This window comes from Vigna angularis, chromosome 2, assembly GCF_016808095.1.
Source record: "Vigna angularis cultivar LongXiaoDou No.4 chromosome 2, ASM1680809v1, whole genome shotgun sequence".
Classification (NCBI taxonomy): Eukaryota; Viridiplantae; Streptophyta; class Magnoliopsida; order Fabales; family Fabaceae; genus Vigna; species Vigna angularis.
Window position 1 is genome coordinate 35863243 of NC_068971.1, and position 17859 is coordinate 35881101.

The following is a 17859-nucleotide window of genomic DNA, read 5'->3' on the forward strand; positions in this document are numbered from 1 at the left end:
ATAAATATTTATTGGTCATTGACATGACTACAAATTTAATGAATCGAAAATCATTAACTTACTTTAAAGAAGAATAATGAAAATAATGTAACAATAAGATATTCATACAAGAAATTACAAATAAGCCTGAGAATTCAAATGCCCTAGCTAACGATACATCTAGCAACTCAACCAACATAATTGTAATTGCAGGGACATCCAATATTGAGACATCATCCAAGGTATATCACCAACAGGAAGGTCAAAACTATTGGCATCTTTGTGACACTCTTCACAACACAAAGGCCGATAAACAGTCCATCGCAACCTCGATTTCCCAACCAATGTTTGTTTATACGAAGAATACCACAAAAAACTCCGATATTTTAATAATTTGTTGACAATGTTATTATTTTATTAATTTATATATTTAAAACGGACCAATTATAAATTATCGTATAAACTGTTATAAAAAATGGTAAAAAATTTGTTAAAAAAATTATTAAAATAACATTTTCTTACCACAAATCTAAATATCACAACTAAGTATAATATGGTTTTTTTCTTTTCTCACCTCCGATAGTCTCTTGGCATCATCATCAACATAGATGGCAAGAAGAGATGTATCTATAGCTTCACCAAAAAATTCCCTCTTAATAATCATGTCATCCATTACATTAGCTCACTGACATCAACATTCTCTCCTACAAACTGACATAGTAGGTCCTACCATGAGAAACATCACCTCTTATCTTAGTACATGTCAGTCTATATTAAAACAAATCATATATTATCCAATTTAATTATTTAAAAAATCATAAAAATGTGAATGCATTATAAATTTAACAAGCAAAATGTATTACTCCAAATGTATATTTCAAAGATTTAATATATTTAAATTTAAAATTGTATTCTAAATTACACAGTCTAAAATCTATTAAATTTTGAAAAGTATATTTAAGAGCAATTCAAATGTATTTCTAAAGTCAGAAATGTCTTCTACATTACACAATAAAAAAATATTTACTTTTGGAAAACATTATAGTTTGTAAAATCTAGTCATTTCCTCAAATTGTAATTCTAGAATGTAACTAACAGAACAACAACAAAAGTAAAAAAATTCAAATAAGAACCTTCTTTTACTACAACAATAACATTGGTAAAACACTATGACAAAAACAGTTGATGGTAGAAACGAAAAGGGTGCCCGCAACCGGTCTAGAACACTGACATGGAGGAAAGAACAATAACCACAAGGAAAGGAAGAGACATAAATGGGAAAGAAACAAAAAATTAGGTTAAAAATATGTATTATACATTAATGGTGTTTGTGTTATTTAACCACCCATGAGATGCACATTAAATTAGAGCAGTACATAAAGAAATGCAATAAATTTGTTATGTTTCAAATATTCTTTGAGCTTATTAAGTTTGAAAAACAAAATTAAGTTAAAAATCTTTTAAACGTGTTTCTCTCAAACCCTTCTTCCCATTAAGGTAAAAATTAAGCTTATGAACCCTTCTTTTAAACGTGAACAGATCTACCTCCCAATAAATGATGAAGAAAAAAAAAGTAAGTAAGCAGTAATTACTGCTTACCAAATTTGATTTAATTCTATCACTATATTTACTCTCGTCCTGCATTCCCAATGACTTTGTTGTTCAGTTTCTCCTTCATCATGCTAGTGGTCCATTTCTCCTTCCTGGTACTTATCTTCGTGGTGTGCAGTGGTTGTTCCCTAATGCCCTAGTGTTCGTGCTCCTCTTTGTGACCCCCTTCTTCTTCTTTGTGGAATCATAGTAACGTATAAGCGTTTTAACATGGTTAAAGTTGGTTTTTGTGCATTTCTAAGCTTAGGATGCAAACCGGATGTCGAAAGCCATTTAAGAAATTCATGAATTTGGAAATTTGGTTAGAAAAAATCAAGGACTTTTGTCTTCATTGGATTTCAAAATTTGATCTTACCAAACTTTGAAATCCAATTAAGGTTTCGTTAAATTTTGAAATCCAATAAAAGTTTAAGCAGATTTCAAAATTCGTTGAAGGTCTCATCAGATTTCAAAATCTAGTGAAAGCCTTGTCGAATTTAGAAACCCGATTAAGGTTGATTTATTTTAGTTGTATTATTTTAATTTACTTTTAAATTTGTTAGAATTTTTTTTTATTCTTTAAGTATTATTATTAGTATTGTTATCAATGAAATGAGGTATTGAGTGGTGAATATATTATGTTATAGGTGATTATATTGTAAGATAGAAGATTATCCTTTCGATATAAATTCATGAGTAAATTTGAGTTTTGCGACAGATTGTTTTCTTTCATCAATGAAGTAGTAGAAGGAGATTACACAAATAATTTGACATTTGATCAAATATTTTTCTCACAAGATGACTTAATTGAATGAGTTCAAGGGATTGCCTTTCATCTTGGGTTTGTTGTCATAACTATAAGATCTAACAAAACTAATGGTGAACCTGGAAGAAAGATATTGGTCTTGTTAGGATGTGAAAGGGGTGAAAAGTATAGAAAATACAAACTTAATGTTCAGCCGAGTATATATGGCACAAGAAATTGTGAGTGTCCTTTCAAGTTGAGGGGAAAGTCACATTCTAATGGAGAAGGGTAAGTATTGAAGGTAATATGCATATATTATAACCATGATTTGGTAGAGAGTTTAGTTGGTCCCCCTTTTGTTGGGAGGTTAAATCCCACTAAACAATCATTACTTATTGAGTCAAGTGAAGCTTGAAAATATACTACTGACTTTGAAAGAAATAATGATTGTAATGTCACAACAATCAAGCAAATTTATAATGCAAGGTATACATACAAACGATCATTGATATGATCAATAACTGAATTACAGTAGTTGATGATGATGTTAGATCGTGATAAATACATTCATTGAAGTATATGTGTCAATGAATCTGAGGTGGTAAGTCACCTCTTCTGGACACATCCTGATGCAGTGAAATTGTTTAATGCATTTAATATTGTTTTCTTGATGGATACGACATACGAGGAAAACAAATATCGGGTGCCCTTGCTTAAGATTGTTGGTGTGACATCTACAAGGTTAAGCTTCTCAGTGGCCTTTGCATTCTTATCAAGTGAACAACAAAATAATTTCACTTGGGTTTTGGAAAGGCTTAGAAGTTTATTTATGACATTTGAGGACAATCCACATGTGATTACTAGTGACAAAGACATGGATTTGATGCCTGTAGTTCGTGGCTTTTAATCTTTAAATATGTAAATCACACTTGGATTATTTCGTGTAAGTCATACTTTTCAAAAGACGTGAACAAACAGAGTTGTGCATTTAGGGAACACAACATCAAACAGATATGTTTTAATGTTATTTTATTTAGTTATTTATGTTATACGTTTTATGATATTTTCATGCTATGTCTATCAGAATTGAGTTTGCTCACTAGAGCCTCAAGAAAGTATTGAGAAGCATTCATGTTGGGATGTTATTCATCACGCCATCATCCTCCAACATAATAACATATAGGCATCATTTGAAATAAGTCTTAATCTTATAAGTGAAGTTTTTAATGGAAATAGATAAAAAGACTTGTTGGATGTGTGTCGAGATATGCTTTGGGACTCATTGTTGAGGAGTTCAATTGAGTAAAACATATAAGACTGGATAGTAAAAGTTGTGGATGTGTTTTGAGACGAACCTACAGTCTACCCTAGGCTTGTGAATTAGCATGATATAACCCTAGGATGATTCCTCTCACTAAAATTCATATCATGTGGACCAGATTAAACTTTTCAAATATTGTATCAAATGAATCGCAGTTAGAGTTATTTATTCAACGTGAACATGATATGGTACAAGAACGTTTCAAAAAGGTTAACATTGGATGAAAAGTGAACATCAAGAGAGAGTTACTTAAAATTGTTTGTCCTATAATGACATATATGATACCTCTATTGCATAAGTTCGAATGAAAGGTCTATAAAGTGTGACTCCTCATATTTTTAGCACGTAGACACCTTGCATTCCACTGATGAAACTTCATCTGAGAAAAAAAATTTGCAATCTAAGGCTAAATTTGTGAAATGAAGGAGAGTGTCCATGATAGATCAGTTTTGTCAAATTTGTCACCTTTACATTCTCGATATTGTTGATGTCGTTGTTGATGGTCATTGTGGTTATAGATGCATTGTTGCGTCGTTGGGACTAGGTGAAGAGTCATGATCTCTTATCCGACATGACCTATTTAAAGAACTTAGTTAGTGGCTTGATGAATACGCAACATTAGTGGGAAGCTATGAACGACTTGAAGAACTCAGAGGTCTTTGCTAATGGAGCCATAATCATTAGTGTTCCTATACTTGACACTTTATTTATTATTTGTTACATCTTTCTTTCATAACAATTTGTTTCATTCCTTACAAACTAATATGGACAAGTGGATGACTATATCAGACATTGGTTACGCTAATTGCTAATCGATATAATATCCTCTTAATTTGTCTGTCATATGGTCAAAATTATACAATCTTCCCACTAGCACACCACCTTCTTATATAAGACAACATCAATTAATATGTATTGGTCACATTCATGGATGTCATTTCGTGTAAGTAATATTATTATTCTTTAGTTTCATTTTAAAATAACTTGTATATACTAATATTAATTTTACAAGTTCACCTACAAAAAGATTTTTTTAAACCCACTGTTATCTCGAGGTGTGATTGTGATTATCTTTTTATACAAGTAGGATGCAAAGATTTGTACCATTTATTGTTGTTACTACCAATTATATTGACTTACTCCAATCCTAATATTTGTATAATGTGAAAAGATGTATAAATATTTTACGGTTATTGTTAATTCATTGTAAAATGATACACTCTCATACATATAAAATCTCACATCTTTCCACGAAATTTATAATTGAACAAAATTGTTTAATTATGTAAAAAAGTCTAAACTAACAAAAATTGTTTTAATATAACATAAAAAATCCAAACTAACAAATAAAAAAACTAATACAAAAAGTTGTTATTAAGACGACGATGAATATCTATCTGCCACAAACACATTAACTTCTTGTTATTGAATGAATGTTCTTCAATCAAAAAGGCACGTATGTATATATATATCACTACAAAAATGTCTAATTTTACTAAGGGTCTTTTTTACCTTACTGGAGGTTTTAACCCCCATTAAATAGGTTTCCCGCAGTTACAAAAACTATTGAGAAAAACAACGTCACAATTACCGACAATTTTCAAAATGTTTAGAATTTTTCAAAACTGTCGATAATTACCAGGGGTTTCCCAAAACCATCGAAAAATCATTTTAAAAAAAATAAATAAAATCATATATTTATATTTAACATTCAATCAATTTTCCTGTATGATGATCTCATCCAATCATTTTATAATAATATACTCTATTAATGAACACGTTCAATTGAATAAACAAAATGAAATTCCCAGAAAAAATTCTGGCACACCTTCCTCTTTGGGCTTAGGCATAAGCATATATAACTATAATCTTTCAATGTATGGATCCAGTACTTTCCCAGAATATTTGAGCTTTTTTGGAAAAATGGTCGAGAAATTAACGAGAATATGCGCTTGACCACCACTTGATCTCCACTGATGATTCCACTTGTTAGTATCTGAAATTTTCAAATACTACTGAGCTATATTTAATTGCAAACTTGAGGAACTTTGCAAATATATTTGCAACTTCCAAATAATAATTTATGAAATGTTCAAGGGAAGCCCACAAATGGCTTTACAGAAGCAATTTTGGAAATCTTGCCAGGGAAAACAAATTTGGCACATCTTGTTAAATACCTGATACTGTTCCAGTAGAAGATGCCCAGGAAGCTCCGGGTCAGCTGATTTTTCAAACTGTTAATCCAAATTCACATACAAGAACAAATTAATAAAGCTTGACAAAACTTGACCAGTAGAGAGATAACAAGATTAGGATACACCATGCAGTACATTAAATTAAGCAGAAAATAAACATTAATTAGTATCTTCCAACATGAATTCCAGATATAGATATATAATTAGTAAAATAATGATTACACTAATAAATCAAGAGAATATTGAATCCAGTCTTTTTAAAAAATAATCAAAACCATAAGTATAAAAGAAGAAAACCAACCTGCCCGCATATCACTTTCACAAGATTTCAAGACTAGTCCTATCCTCTTTGCAGTTCTTTTGAGTTGCTCTCTAACTTCAAGAACGTTTCTCTGTGAAATTTAAGCAGCCATGTCAACATCAATATTGGAAAGGAAACGAGCGCATGAACTATATTGAAATGCCTATATTGTTTATATAATTTACATAGTTCTTGTGACACCACTGTGAAGATTTACCAGATTGATGAAACCCCTTATATACATTAAAGAACGTTACATGGTCACCCTGTATGTACCAATCATCAAAAGATATAAATATACATAGACTTAAGTTAAATTACCTCGGCAGCAGCAAATCTCAATTTTGCTTCATCAGATTCCTTTTGTATCTCTCTCTGAGATCCAGATGGACTATATACATAGATTTTTGAAATTAAGGTCAACTACTCTATACATTAATGTTTAACTATACTTTTAAGATGATATACTGATAGATTTCATTTTAACATTTCCCAACTTCAGCAAAAAAATAAAAGATTGTAACAAAAATGTATGAAATTTGTTTACAAAACAATAGCAATGACTAGGGAAAAAAGATTTACTTGGACGGAAAGAACAACAGCAATGGTGATTATCTCCTTTGAACACCCAAGTTGACTGGAAGCTATTATCATTTTTGAGACCATCGGATCCTAGCAAGGATTACATCCCATTAAACACACCTAAGTGAAATTGTAAGAAATATATCTGGATATGCTATGAACAACATACTAGAGTGTCAAATATAAAAGGAATGAGATGAGAAGATACGTAATAAATTCGTTATGGTGGCCAAATATCTTGCTCAATAGACAACATTGGTAGTGCTACATATATGTACAACATAGGATTTATATGGTCGACATGCACTGGAGTATGTTTTGAAACATACAGGCTTCCACTTTGAGACGGAAGTGGGACAATGCTACATTAATTGTTTAATCATGTTACACCACTGGCAACCTAAAGGTTTAGAAACATCTACAATAAATTTAAAAATATTTTTTTATTTACTAATAAAATAATTTATACTAAAATATATCATAATTTTTTAAAATTTATTTTTAATTTTTTTTGAAGTTTTTTTAAACTTAAAATCATTAATACTAATAAATAACTATTTTTTTTCTTAGAGAGTTAAAATCTTTTTTATAAAGTAGAATCATCATCATTTTTTTGGTGGACAACACAGGTCTTATTTATAAAAGTATATTTAAGTTATCGGCCCAATAACTTGTCAGACCATTGCATATGCTATAAAATTATATGTCATATGAGTTCAGTTCGTACCATCTAAAAGATACTCTGGGGCTACGTAACCCAACGTGCCTGAAAGCTTGAAAGTTGCATCAGGCCTCATGCTCCAGAAAAGTAAAGCATTCCCCATCTTTGGCTTAATTGAAAGTCCTTTTTTTCCACAATCAGAAAGCTCATTCCACCAAGGCACGGATGAGCCACATACTCTTGTCCAACTTCGTAATGGAGAATTTGAATTCCTTCACCGTGCTCTGCATAAGTGTAGTGTTTTTTTTCTCAATTATTTGATAAAATCTACACTTTCTTGAGAAGAAAAGAACCAGGCAGAAACTGCTCACATCCAATTGTATTCTATTTTAACAGAATGGTATTCAATATAGAAAGAGTTTGATAATTGTAAATTGTGCATAGCACTACGATAGAGAAGTAAATAACTTCTCTTATTGCCTCATGGCATGTGAACTACGGTAGATCAAACAAGTTAAGAAGGTGAAACATATAATATTAGTTGAGGGCATCATTATAAATTTTTGGCATATCAGAAGGTGAAACATTATGTATTCAATATTAGTTGGAGGTTGAATAAGCAAACAAGTTAAGATAAATAGTCATATAATATGCAAGCCAAGTATTTAGAGCAAATACAGTAAATGACCAATTATCAGATCTCTTGTCTTAAGAGTAAATCTTCATCTAACACTTTAAGTACATAAGCACAGTTGTCATCAGAACACAAGGTCAAACAAAAGACCAGTTCATAAACATAAAGCAAATACAGTGAGCATTTTCTTCTTCATTCAGTACTTTCCAAGCAACAACTCTCTCGTATGAGTTGTTGATCATTAAGTGTCATGCAACTGCTTATAAAAGTAATATATTTTGCCATATTTTTATCACAGAGTTGTTCGTTACTGTTAAAGCAAAAAATGAAACAAATTTTTACTAAAAATGAAAACGAATACTCTTAAAAGCTCCATTAATATTAAAATTCTCTAGGTTAAAGTGGAACCATTAAATTCCAGCTTCAGTATTTGCAGGCAATTCCTGCAATAAAGAATTAGCCTGGCCAATTGCAACCATAAGTAGAAATCAAATAAATGAATTAACAGATATACTATTGTGTGATAGTACCTTGCTGAGTAATTGGGAAGTCAGGCCATTGAACACCTTGATCTGGAGCACCATTTATCAGCTCAATCTGCATCAGACATGTCGAACTTTGACATGCTTGCTGCCACTGAGAGAAGATCATTCGATTAAGAGTTATACACTGCTAGGTTTGTTATGATAATATATATACGAATCAAGAGATGAAGCAATAAGATTAAATATTTATTATATAGGAGATTGTGAAGCAGTGAATTCACTCCAAACCGTCACTACAAAAATATATCGAACCTTTCCACGGAAGGACGGGAAACTTATGAAACCTAATTTCACCAGACCCGAGGGTTTCTTCTCTTCTTCATCCTCTCTGTTTAAATGTTCCCTTTCCTCTTCTGCTCTAGCTTCTGCTTCTTCGACACACAGTCTATTTCGTCATGGTGGTTATCTCTACTTCGCTTCTGGTTTGGCTCACCATTCAATGTTGAATCAACGTCGGCGGGTTCATAACTCTCGACAACTCCCGTTCTGATTCCGGTTCGGTGGGTTCCGTCATGGTGTGCTGAGTCAACGATGGCGGATTCAGAACTCTCAGACAACTCCTGTTCTGATTCCGGTTGCGGATTCAGAACTCTCAGACAACTCCTGTTCTGATTCCGGTTGGTGGGTTCCGCCATGGTGTGCGAAAGGTGTGCCCTTCACATTCACAATGTCAAAAAAAAATTATGTATGTTAATTAATAATTTTGGCTTAATATCCTATTTTGTCTCCAGTTTCGCTCGAAAATGTCAAATTAGTTCATCCTTTAAAAAGTACGTCAATTACGTCCTTAACTAATAAAATTTATATCAATGAAATCTTTTCCATTAGTAATTGACCCACTTTTTAAAGGATGGACTAATTTGACATTTTCAAGTGAAACTGGAGACAAAATAGGGTATTAAGCCAATAAAACTTATCTTTTTATTTTTATTATTTATTTATTTTTAGTTAGAACATTTCACTGAAACAATTTTCTTTTCTTACCAACCGTTCCACTAAATTGATATTTGAAATTTTTTATTTTAAAATATTTTTTCATTTTATCATATCATTAATTATACATTTATTTTTTTTGTACATTTTTGTTCAATAGTTTAAAATTGTTTCTAAGATACACATTGAATTATTTTTTTTAATATTTTTATGTATTATTTATTTTATCATGTACAATATTTTGATATTTTATATAATTAGTTTTATTTTCTGGTAATTTTACTCCAATAATTGTATAAATAAATTTTATTTATTATGATATAATAATTTAATATAATTTTCATGAATATTTATCCAAGTATTAAAACTCAAAAGTTAAAAAAATCTTACTAAGTTTCAGTTATTATTAATTTAATCTTTATTCTTTATATAATTTTGATTAATCAATGTATTATAATTTTTATTAGTGTATAAAAAAATATTTAGCTAAAATTTAAAAATTTGAAGTAAACAAACATTTGAAATGTTTTTTAATTTAAATATCTGGTTTTCTTTTATATTTATAAAAATATTTTTAAATTTTATCAATTAAGTTTATGTTTGCAAATTTAATAAATATATTGATTCTTATGAAATTTTATTTGATATTATAATGAAAAATGTAGTTAGTTATAAATTTTTTAAATATTTGATATTGAAAATAATACTTTCCTTTTAATTTAGTAATATTATGTTTCTTTTACCGTAGTTTATATTATTTTATAAAAATAATTAATTAATATTAAAATTGTAAAAAAGCATATTCAAATAATTAATTAATTTTAAAATGGAAATAAAACAAAAATTTAATACTCATTATGTTTGGATATGAAAATAAATTTTCCTTTTAAAAATAGATATGGGATAACAAAACGTATTTCCACCCAATTACATCCAATATATATACGAATATCAAGGTTATTAATGATGTAGATTTTCATTTTTATTTATAAAACACAACAAATAACACATGGTATTACAAAGCTGTCTTCATTTTAAGTTAAACAAATTTAAACTTAGTCATCTGACGTGTTTAATTTACACTATGAGAAGTCATATACAATATTTTCAGAGACCAAATTTACACAATTTTATTCCTAAGCATGACGGTCGTAAGAATTTAATTCTATAAAGATAATTTTAAAAAATTAATATAAATATCAAGGTGTAAAATTACTATACTCCACAAATTAATAAAATATAATACGGGGCAAAATAAAATCTTTTAAAATTTACAATTTAACAAATAAATTTAATTTTCTATATCAATTAAATAACTTACGTAATTCAAAAATTAAGCTAAAGAAAATACCAACCAGGACGCTTTTATTGTGGGTACCATGATCTCATTGGAACATGCTGTAACATAAAATCTAAAATCCTAAATTTTAAAATAAGAATAAAAAATAAAATTTCATAAGAAACGAATATATAAAATAAATCTCAAACCTAACATAATGAACAAGAAACACCATAAAAATTATATATACTATAATAAAATCCATAAAGAAAATATTAGACACCTTGATCCAAATAAAGTAACACTGATGATGACTACCAATTCATTCAATTATTTTAAGAAGCCAATTATAAACTAAATGACAATTCACTAGAATTTAGTTTAAGAAGACGCACAATTGACTAAATTTCGAGTCATTTTGAGTTCATTAAAGTGAGAGATGATATGATATACCGTGGGCATGATCAACAGCTTACAAACCTAGAGGAAATGGGACATTTATCGTTCTTGCCAGATTTTATAGATTAATATAGAAATAGGTTGTAGAATTCTTTTACGAAGATTATGGTTAAAAATTCAAAATAGACTTATCGTCTAATTTGAAACAGCTAATCCAAGTCTACAGCAGTTAAAAAAAGCAAGAATGCAATAACATCACAAATTTACAAAGAATGAAATGGGCATCTCCTAGAAACTTCAGTGGTAATGTAAATCCTATTTGAGGAAGTTTCTTAAATAAACTCTAAAGATAAAAGAAAAATAAAATAAGATTAACCTACCCATAAAAGTATATTACCTCAAGAAATTAGTTCCATGTTTTCCCTATTTTTGATTCATAGAAGAATCCGTAAGAAAGTTCATCCAAACATGTCCCTAGTTCTATTCAATATATTGATAGCAGCGTCCAAACAAGAACAGTTATAGGATCACTGAGAATTTATTTTTCTCCGACAGATCTTCTCCAATACAAAGACACTCAGGCAAAAGCAGCAAAGATTGAGAAACTGAACAACAGCCCTCTGTAAATTCCTATTTAAATACACAATAATTCCAAATATCCAGTAAGTAGTGCAACAAATATGTCTACATAAACTTTTGCATCAACAATTTTAGACAAAAAATATATTTACATAAATCAAAAAAGTCACATTTGGAAAAACCAATAACAAAGTTTCAACACCAGAATTTATATCTAAACTATGTTAACTTATATAATAAAAATTATTTCAATTTATTTTCTTTAAATGATCCTTCTATAAATACTTTTAAGTTTATCCAAACAAACTTAAAGAATGTCAAAACACTTGTCATTCAACGAAAATAAAGATAAGAAATTAGAGACAATACACTGTATCATACCTTTCAGTCCATGAAAGCCACCTATTCAATTGACGGTAAGTAGGACATCAATCCATCAATATAACAAAGCTGACTAACTATCATAAAACACAACTTTAGGAAATTTTGGTTTTCCCAATATAAAGACACTACATCAAGTTTAAAAGGATTTCTAGAATCGAAGAGTGTATAAAGCCGATATTAGCAAAACATTTGAAAACCATTATATAAATTAACAAACATGAAAGTAATTATAATCGTCAGCCTCATAAAACCAGTTAACATTTCTGATAGAGTGATTGGAAAAAACCATTTCATATCTGGTTGAGAAATAAAATAAAACAATTTCCCAGACATATCACCGGGAGAAGAGAAACCCCAAAGTGATCAACAAAAAATCCACAGCATTGACAACTTCAAAGGACAATTTTAAACAAGCTTGGAAATGATAAAGCAAGATTGGCATTTTCAAGTTAAATGAGAACCAAACATGTTTATTTTGTTATTTTTAACCTAATCAAATTACATTGGTGAATATTTAAAGCATGGCCATCAAACCTGCAAAATAACTGCAAAGATTAGGTGCACACACTGTTAACAGAAGTAAAATAAAAACAAAATGAAAAAGAAATGACTTGATATGTTGGCTTTAACCTATCGTCTCAAGGGGATGATGATATTGATATCCTAAAGCACTTGACATACAATGACATTTCATTTTGATGATCACAGGTTAAAGAAGAATGAAAAGGTAAAGTAAGAAACAAATAAAATAGTAAAAACAGAGGAAAACAGTATCAGTTAATGATATAAAACACTTGAAGCTACTTATGAATACCAAGTTGAAGCGCAACGGTCAATACAAACATAAATTTCAAAATATAGTTTGTTCAGCATCCCAAGCTCCTCCATAATTCAGATAAAACGTTAACTCCAATACAAAAACAGTTCCATAGGATTTTTTTAAAGTTAAACAAGTCAAAATACTACAATATTTTGAAACGGAAGAAAACAAGAAAAAGTCGTGGCGAAAACATAACTCCATTTGATATTTTAAATGTTCTGATAATTCTAGTAAGTAACATTTCATTATAAACACGCCAATTGCATCAGCTCCTTAAACTTCAGAAGAATCACCAGGCCAGTAATAAAATACTGATGCACTTATGAGGAATCTGCAAAAATGAATAAAAAAGCATGAAAAACAATTTAAGTGGAAAAAATGGAAGGGTTCAAAAACCACGCTTTAGCAAAATTGGCTGGGAACTATTGAAAATCAAATTCCAAGATCAAAATTTCGACATCTCAAGGTAATGAGAATATCACAGCTGTAAAAGTTTAAAAAAAAAAAATGTGTTGCAAATATAAAGAAAATCACTTACCAAGGAAATATAGGACAGAAAAAAATATGAAACGGTGAGAAAAAACCAAGACCATTTTTTTTACATAGACATGGAAAACGCATTCAAAAAGATTAGGAATCTCTTGCTGCCGTCAGACCTAATCCAGACATTGTTATCTTATATGGTCAGACAGCATGGGATGTCTGGGGAAACATGAAACTGGAATCAGTAATAGTCCACATATTGAACACCAATGCATGACACTAACATTTAAGCAGGGTGGCTACCTACTCCAACCCAAGGCCTAGATGAAGCACCTAACATGAATGAGCCCATTGCCTACTCTCAACGAAATAGTTTAAGCTTAAAAACAACTTTTTATTTAGGTAGGATGCACTGGTTCACATTGTATTCACAATTGTGCCCCCCTCCTGGGGAAAATCTCAATTTTAAATACAATGCATTTAACAAATTAGTAAAATATGACCCTATCCGCAATAGGCATGAGCTGATGAATATAATAGACATCACTGATGTCAATGCAAACAAGAGAGATAAGCAGGAAAAAAAAAATATGAACAGTAAAGCTTATGCTGTTCTACAGAATCCACCAGAAACTCCGAGGAACATTTAAAGTTTTAACAGATTATATATTAGACTTTCAAAAGCATGTCGTTAAGGGTCCATTTGCTTTTACAAGGAAAAATATTTTTAAAACTGATACGTTAAAAAAATTATATTCCGGGCTCTAAAGTTGCTTCAGAGTTTTTATCCAGAAGAGAAAATAAATAGCGTATGGAAGAAAGACATAAATAAAAGATGTATCAGAAAATTACAATATATATGTAATTTTTTCGAGGTGGACTCAAAAAGTTGCTTCTAGCTTCTGGGAAAAAAATATATACAAAAAGATGTATCACAGAATTAACTTCTATTAGCTTGCTTAAACAAATAGGACATATATGCAATAACCTTGAAAATTTGTTGTTTCACTTACAACCAGAATTTCAGGTAATAAATAAGAGACCCAAATCCCCTCTGTTCTCAAGAAATTGACGAACACAATTCAAAGAGTGTTAGACACAAGCTTCTCATGTAGGGCCCTACTATTCCACATCCAAGGGACAACAACATGAATCAATTTATGACAATATATACATAAAATTAACAATTCTATTTTCCTTTGTAGCAAATATTCATAACATACCAAAGAATTTACCAGCCGCTTTTTGTTGCTATAATTAAAAATTAAAAATTCTTAATCAAATCTATAAGGAAGTCACATTTCTTCGATTATCTATATATTATTGTATGTCTATTCCATAGTTGGTCCAAGGTAATAAAGATATATACTTTAATCAAAACACTGACAAAAAATTATATTACTAAACACACAAAAATTACATTTTAAGCTCCTACATATAGACCGTGGATATAAAGTATTATACAATGTGCTGTAGAACACACCATGTCTCTATACTAATCAATAAGAGCTGCCCGACCATTAAGTGGTCATTCTTAATCCAACAGAAAAAAAGAATAGCAAACACAATCATTTACATATTAATTATATTTGAGGACAAGAGGTCAAAGAGAAAGGATGTAATCTCCCTATTGAATATGGGAACTTCAGCATACAAAATATTAACATGATTATAACAAGCTCTACAAAGGAGTACACTCAACAAAAGATGCGAAAAGGTCAAGAACAAAGGAATTGTAAACGAGAAAAAGATAATCCAAAAGAAAAAGCAAGGAATAAACAACAATGATTATGAATGAAAAACTATAGAAATCATCTATTTGTCCAACTACGACCTATCCCTAGTTCATCATCGTTCTTTATTCTCGGTTAGTTACTTTCAACTCCTAATGCACCTTTTTTATCTACATTGCTTTCCAAAAAGATTTCCATAACTACACTCCTCAATCAAACTCCTAAGATATCCGTCTACATTGTCCAAATTAATTGTTTCATCCTCCATGTCCAGTGACAGATAGAAACAGCCATAATCCAATCAATAAACGAGAGTGAACACTATAAGATCGTGCTCCAGCATATAAACTCTAGATCACAAGAGGCTACTATTGTCACCTGAAAGAATAAGCAATTTGAGTTCATGCTATGCAATCAAAAAATCCTATTTGCCACACTAGAAAATTTGACAATGTATGCCTTAATGCCCTGTTTGGTGGTGACTAAACAGGCTATGTGTGCGATGCTTTAGACTCATTGGATCCCATATAATCGATTATGACACAAATATCATTATCGATTACAAGGAATGTACATTAAATAAAATGTAAAAAAACAAAAAAATCGCAAATGTAAATATTTCTACTCTCTTACTTACTTAAATCAAACAACCTATTTTTCTACCCTATTCCTCATCTATTTCCCTTTTCTTTTTTACCCACCTACTTTCTTCTTCTCTGCCAAAACACCGTATACGATACCAAAAAAGGAAAAACCACTACAGTGCTTTCAATTTCTCCAAAATATATCCTACATTCCCAGTGACAATACCATTATGGTACCTAACTGATAAAACTAATGCCAAGCAGGAAAACAAATCAAACATCAAAGACACAAATCAAGCACAAAAACCAAAACCATACCTAATGCCCCATGTAAGGCGCACCACCACCACCATATTGCCCTCTTCCAGAACCACCCTGCCCTATCTGCTGATTCGTATTCGGATATGCAGCCTGCAACCCCACCTGGGTCCCATATCCACCAATAACACCCGGACTAATATTTGACTGAGCACTGTAGCCACTCTGTACTCCAGCCCCTGCAGCAGGCACACCAGGGTTCACCGCAGCACTCGTTCCAATACTCCCCAACAAATTCAGCCCCAACGTCCCTTGCGATGCCAGGAGGGCCGTCAACGCCTGCCCCAAAGCCGGATTCAACGCCGCTTGGTTAAACCCAATCCCTGGCCCAGCGGGGGCCATCAAGTGTCCCGGCTGCGCTGCTGCAGCACTACCAACATACGCGCCACCTGCATTGGCAGTATCATTCCTCTGAAACTGAGTCCGCTGGACCTGAGCATTCACGTTCCCGTGTTGCTGCTGCTGCAACTTCCCAGGCTTGGGCCCATCAATCGCCTTCTGGCAATGCAAAATATGCCCCTCAAAGTCCTTATGAGGCTCTTCCAAGGCTCTCTTCGCACTCTCCGGACTCCTGTAAACAAACAAACAAAACCCTTTCGGTTTTCCTGTTAGCTTATCCAGCCCCAAAGGCCCCTCCTCAATTTCCCCGAACCGTGAAAAGAACGCCAGAAGCTTCTGCGGATCGAGTTCCGCACCGACGTTGCTCACGTAGATCTTCCTCTGCGTGTACTCCGAAGCCGACGATGACAGCGTCGGCGCTGAGGAAGGCATTGCCTGCGGCTGGCTCTGGTTGCTACTGACGGGGCCGATGGACGCCAGCTGGCACGCCGTCATGCGATTGCCGATCTTCTTCTGCGGCTGCTTTAGCGCGTTGCACGCGCCGCGCCGCGTCTTGAAGAGGATGAAGCCGTAACCTTTGGACTTACCAGAAACCTTGTCCGTGACGGCCTTGCAGTCCTCGATCTCTCCGTACTGCCGGAACGCACTGATTAGGGTTCCCGCGGTGGTGTCCCACCCCAACCCGTGGACAAAGATCTTCCTGTGCACGGGATCCTCGTCAGCCGCCTTGCGGATCCGGTCCGCCACGTCGCGGTGATTTGCCGCCGCCTCGCATAGAAGGTTTAAGATCTGGTCCTTGCTTAAAGGTTCCAGAAGCTTTTCGATCGGGTCGTCATCCTCATCTTGCTGCTGTTCTTGCTCTTCATCGTCCTCTTCTTCTTCTTCTTCCTCCTCCTCCTCCTCTTCTTCTACTTCCTCTACTTCTTCTTCCTCCTCTTCTTCCTCTTCGACTTCCTCATACTCGGGTGGCGCAATTTGGGGTTCAGGTTGGTGTTGCTTGAGCGGAGGTTCAGCGGATTGAGAAGATTTGGGTGCTACCTTTCGCTTCTTCCCCATCGGTGATTTCTCAAGTGCAGTGCAGGGGTGGCACTAGGGTTTTTTCTGATGAGGATTTTGGAATCAATCGCATTCACTATGACATGATACTCTTGTATATATTTATTTTATTTTTTTTCTATATCCTTTTTTTAGTCGCCACAATTCTTTTTCTATTTTGCTTTTCCCCGATAAGAAAATTTGAGGGGATGGTATGGACTCAGGTTTCCTCCTATTTTCTTAAATTTTTTTTTAATTGTCGATTTTCTAAATCTACACGTATTATTCCTTGATGTGCGTAAGTTATTTAAGAGTTGTTTTTGAGATTATTAATTAATTTTAGCAAATTATTTTATTGGAATTATCTTATCTCATTCAAAATTAGTTATGGAAAGAATACCCACCAAAGCGTGCACCATA

General features: G+C 32.2%; 1 protein-coding gene and 1 long non-coding RNA gene across 5 annotated transcripts; both read right to left on the minus strand.

The window, feature by feature from the left end:
* Positions 1-5420: 5420 nt before the first annotated feature.
* LOC108328150 (uncharacterized) lies at positions 5421-9527 on the minus strand. Its single transcript, XR_001832088.2, has 8 exons — positions 8806-9527; positions 8539-8644; positions 7441-7658; positions 6714-6803; positions 6453-6522; positions 6132-6222; positions 5813-5869; positions 5421-5631 (listed from the first exon to the last, which is right to left on the minus strand). It is a non-coding gene; the product is annotated as an uncharacterized LOC108328150 (long non-coding RNA).
* Positions 9528-11512: 1985 nt separating this feature from the next.
* LOC108329106 (UBP1-associated protein 2A) lies at positions 11513-17559 on the minus strand. Of its 4 annotated transcripts, XR_008247024.1 has the most exons (3): positions 16066-17559; positions 12125-12661; positions 11513-11794 (listed from the first exon to the last, which is right to left on the minus strand). XR_008247024.1 is itself a non-coding variant. In XM_052873112.1 (2 exons), the coding sequence occupies exon 1, from the start codon at positions 17458-17460 to the stop codon at positions 16066-16068; it is 1395 nt and encodes a 464-aa protein (XP_052729072.1). In that variant the 5' UTR covers positions 17461-17559; the 3' UTR covers positions 11513-11794. The 4 variants fall into 4 exon arrangements, 3 of the variants coding, with proteins under 3 accessions (XP_052729072.1, XP_017418624.1, XP_052729073.1); XM_052873112.1 differs by lacking the exon at positions 12125-12661; XM_017563135.2 differs by lacking the exons at positions 11513-11794; positions 12125-12661 and adding an exon at positions 12946-13278 and having other exon boundaries at positions 16066-17557.
* Between the last annotated feature and the right edge of the window lie 300 nt (positions 17560-17859).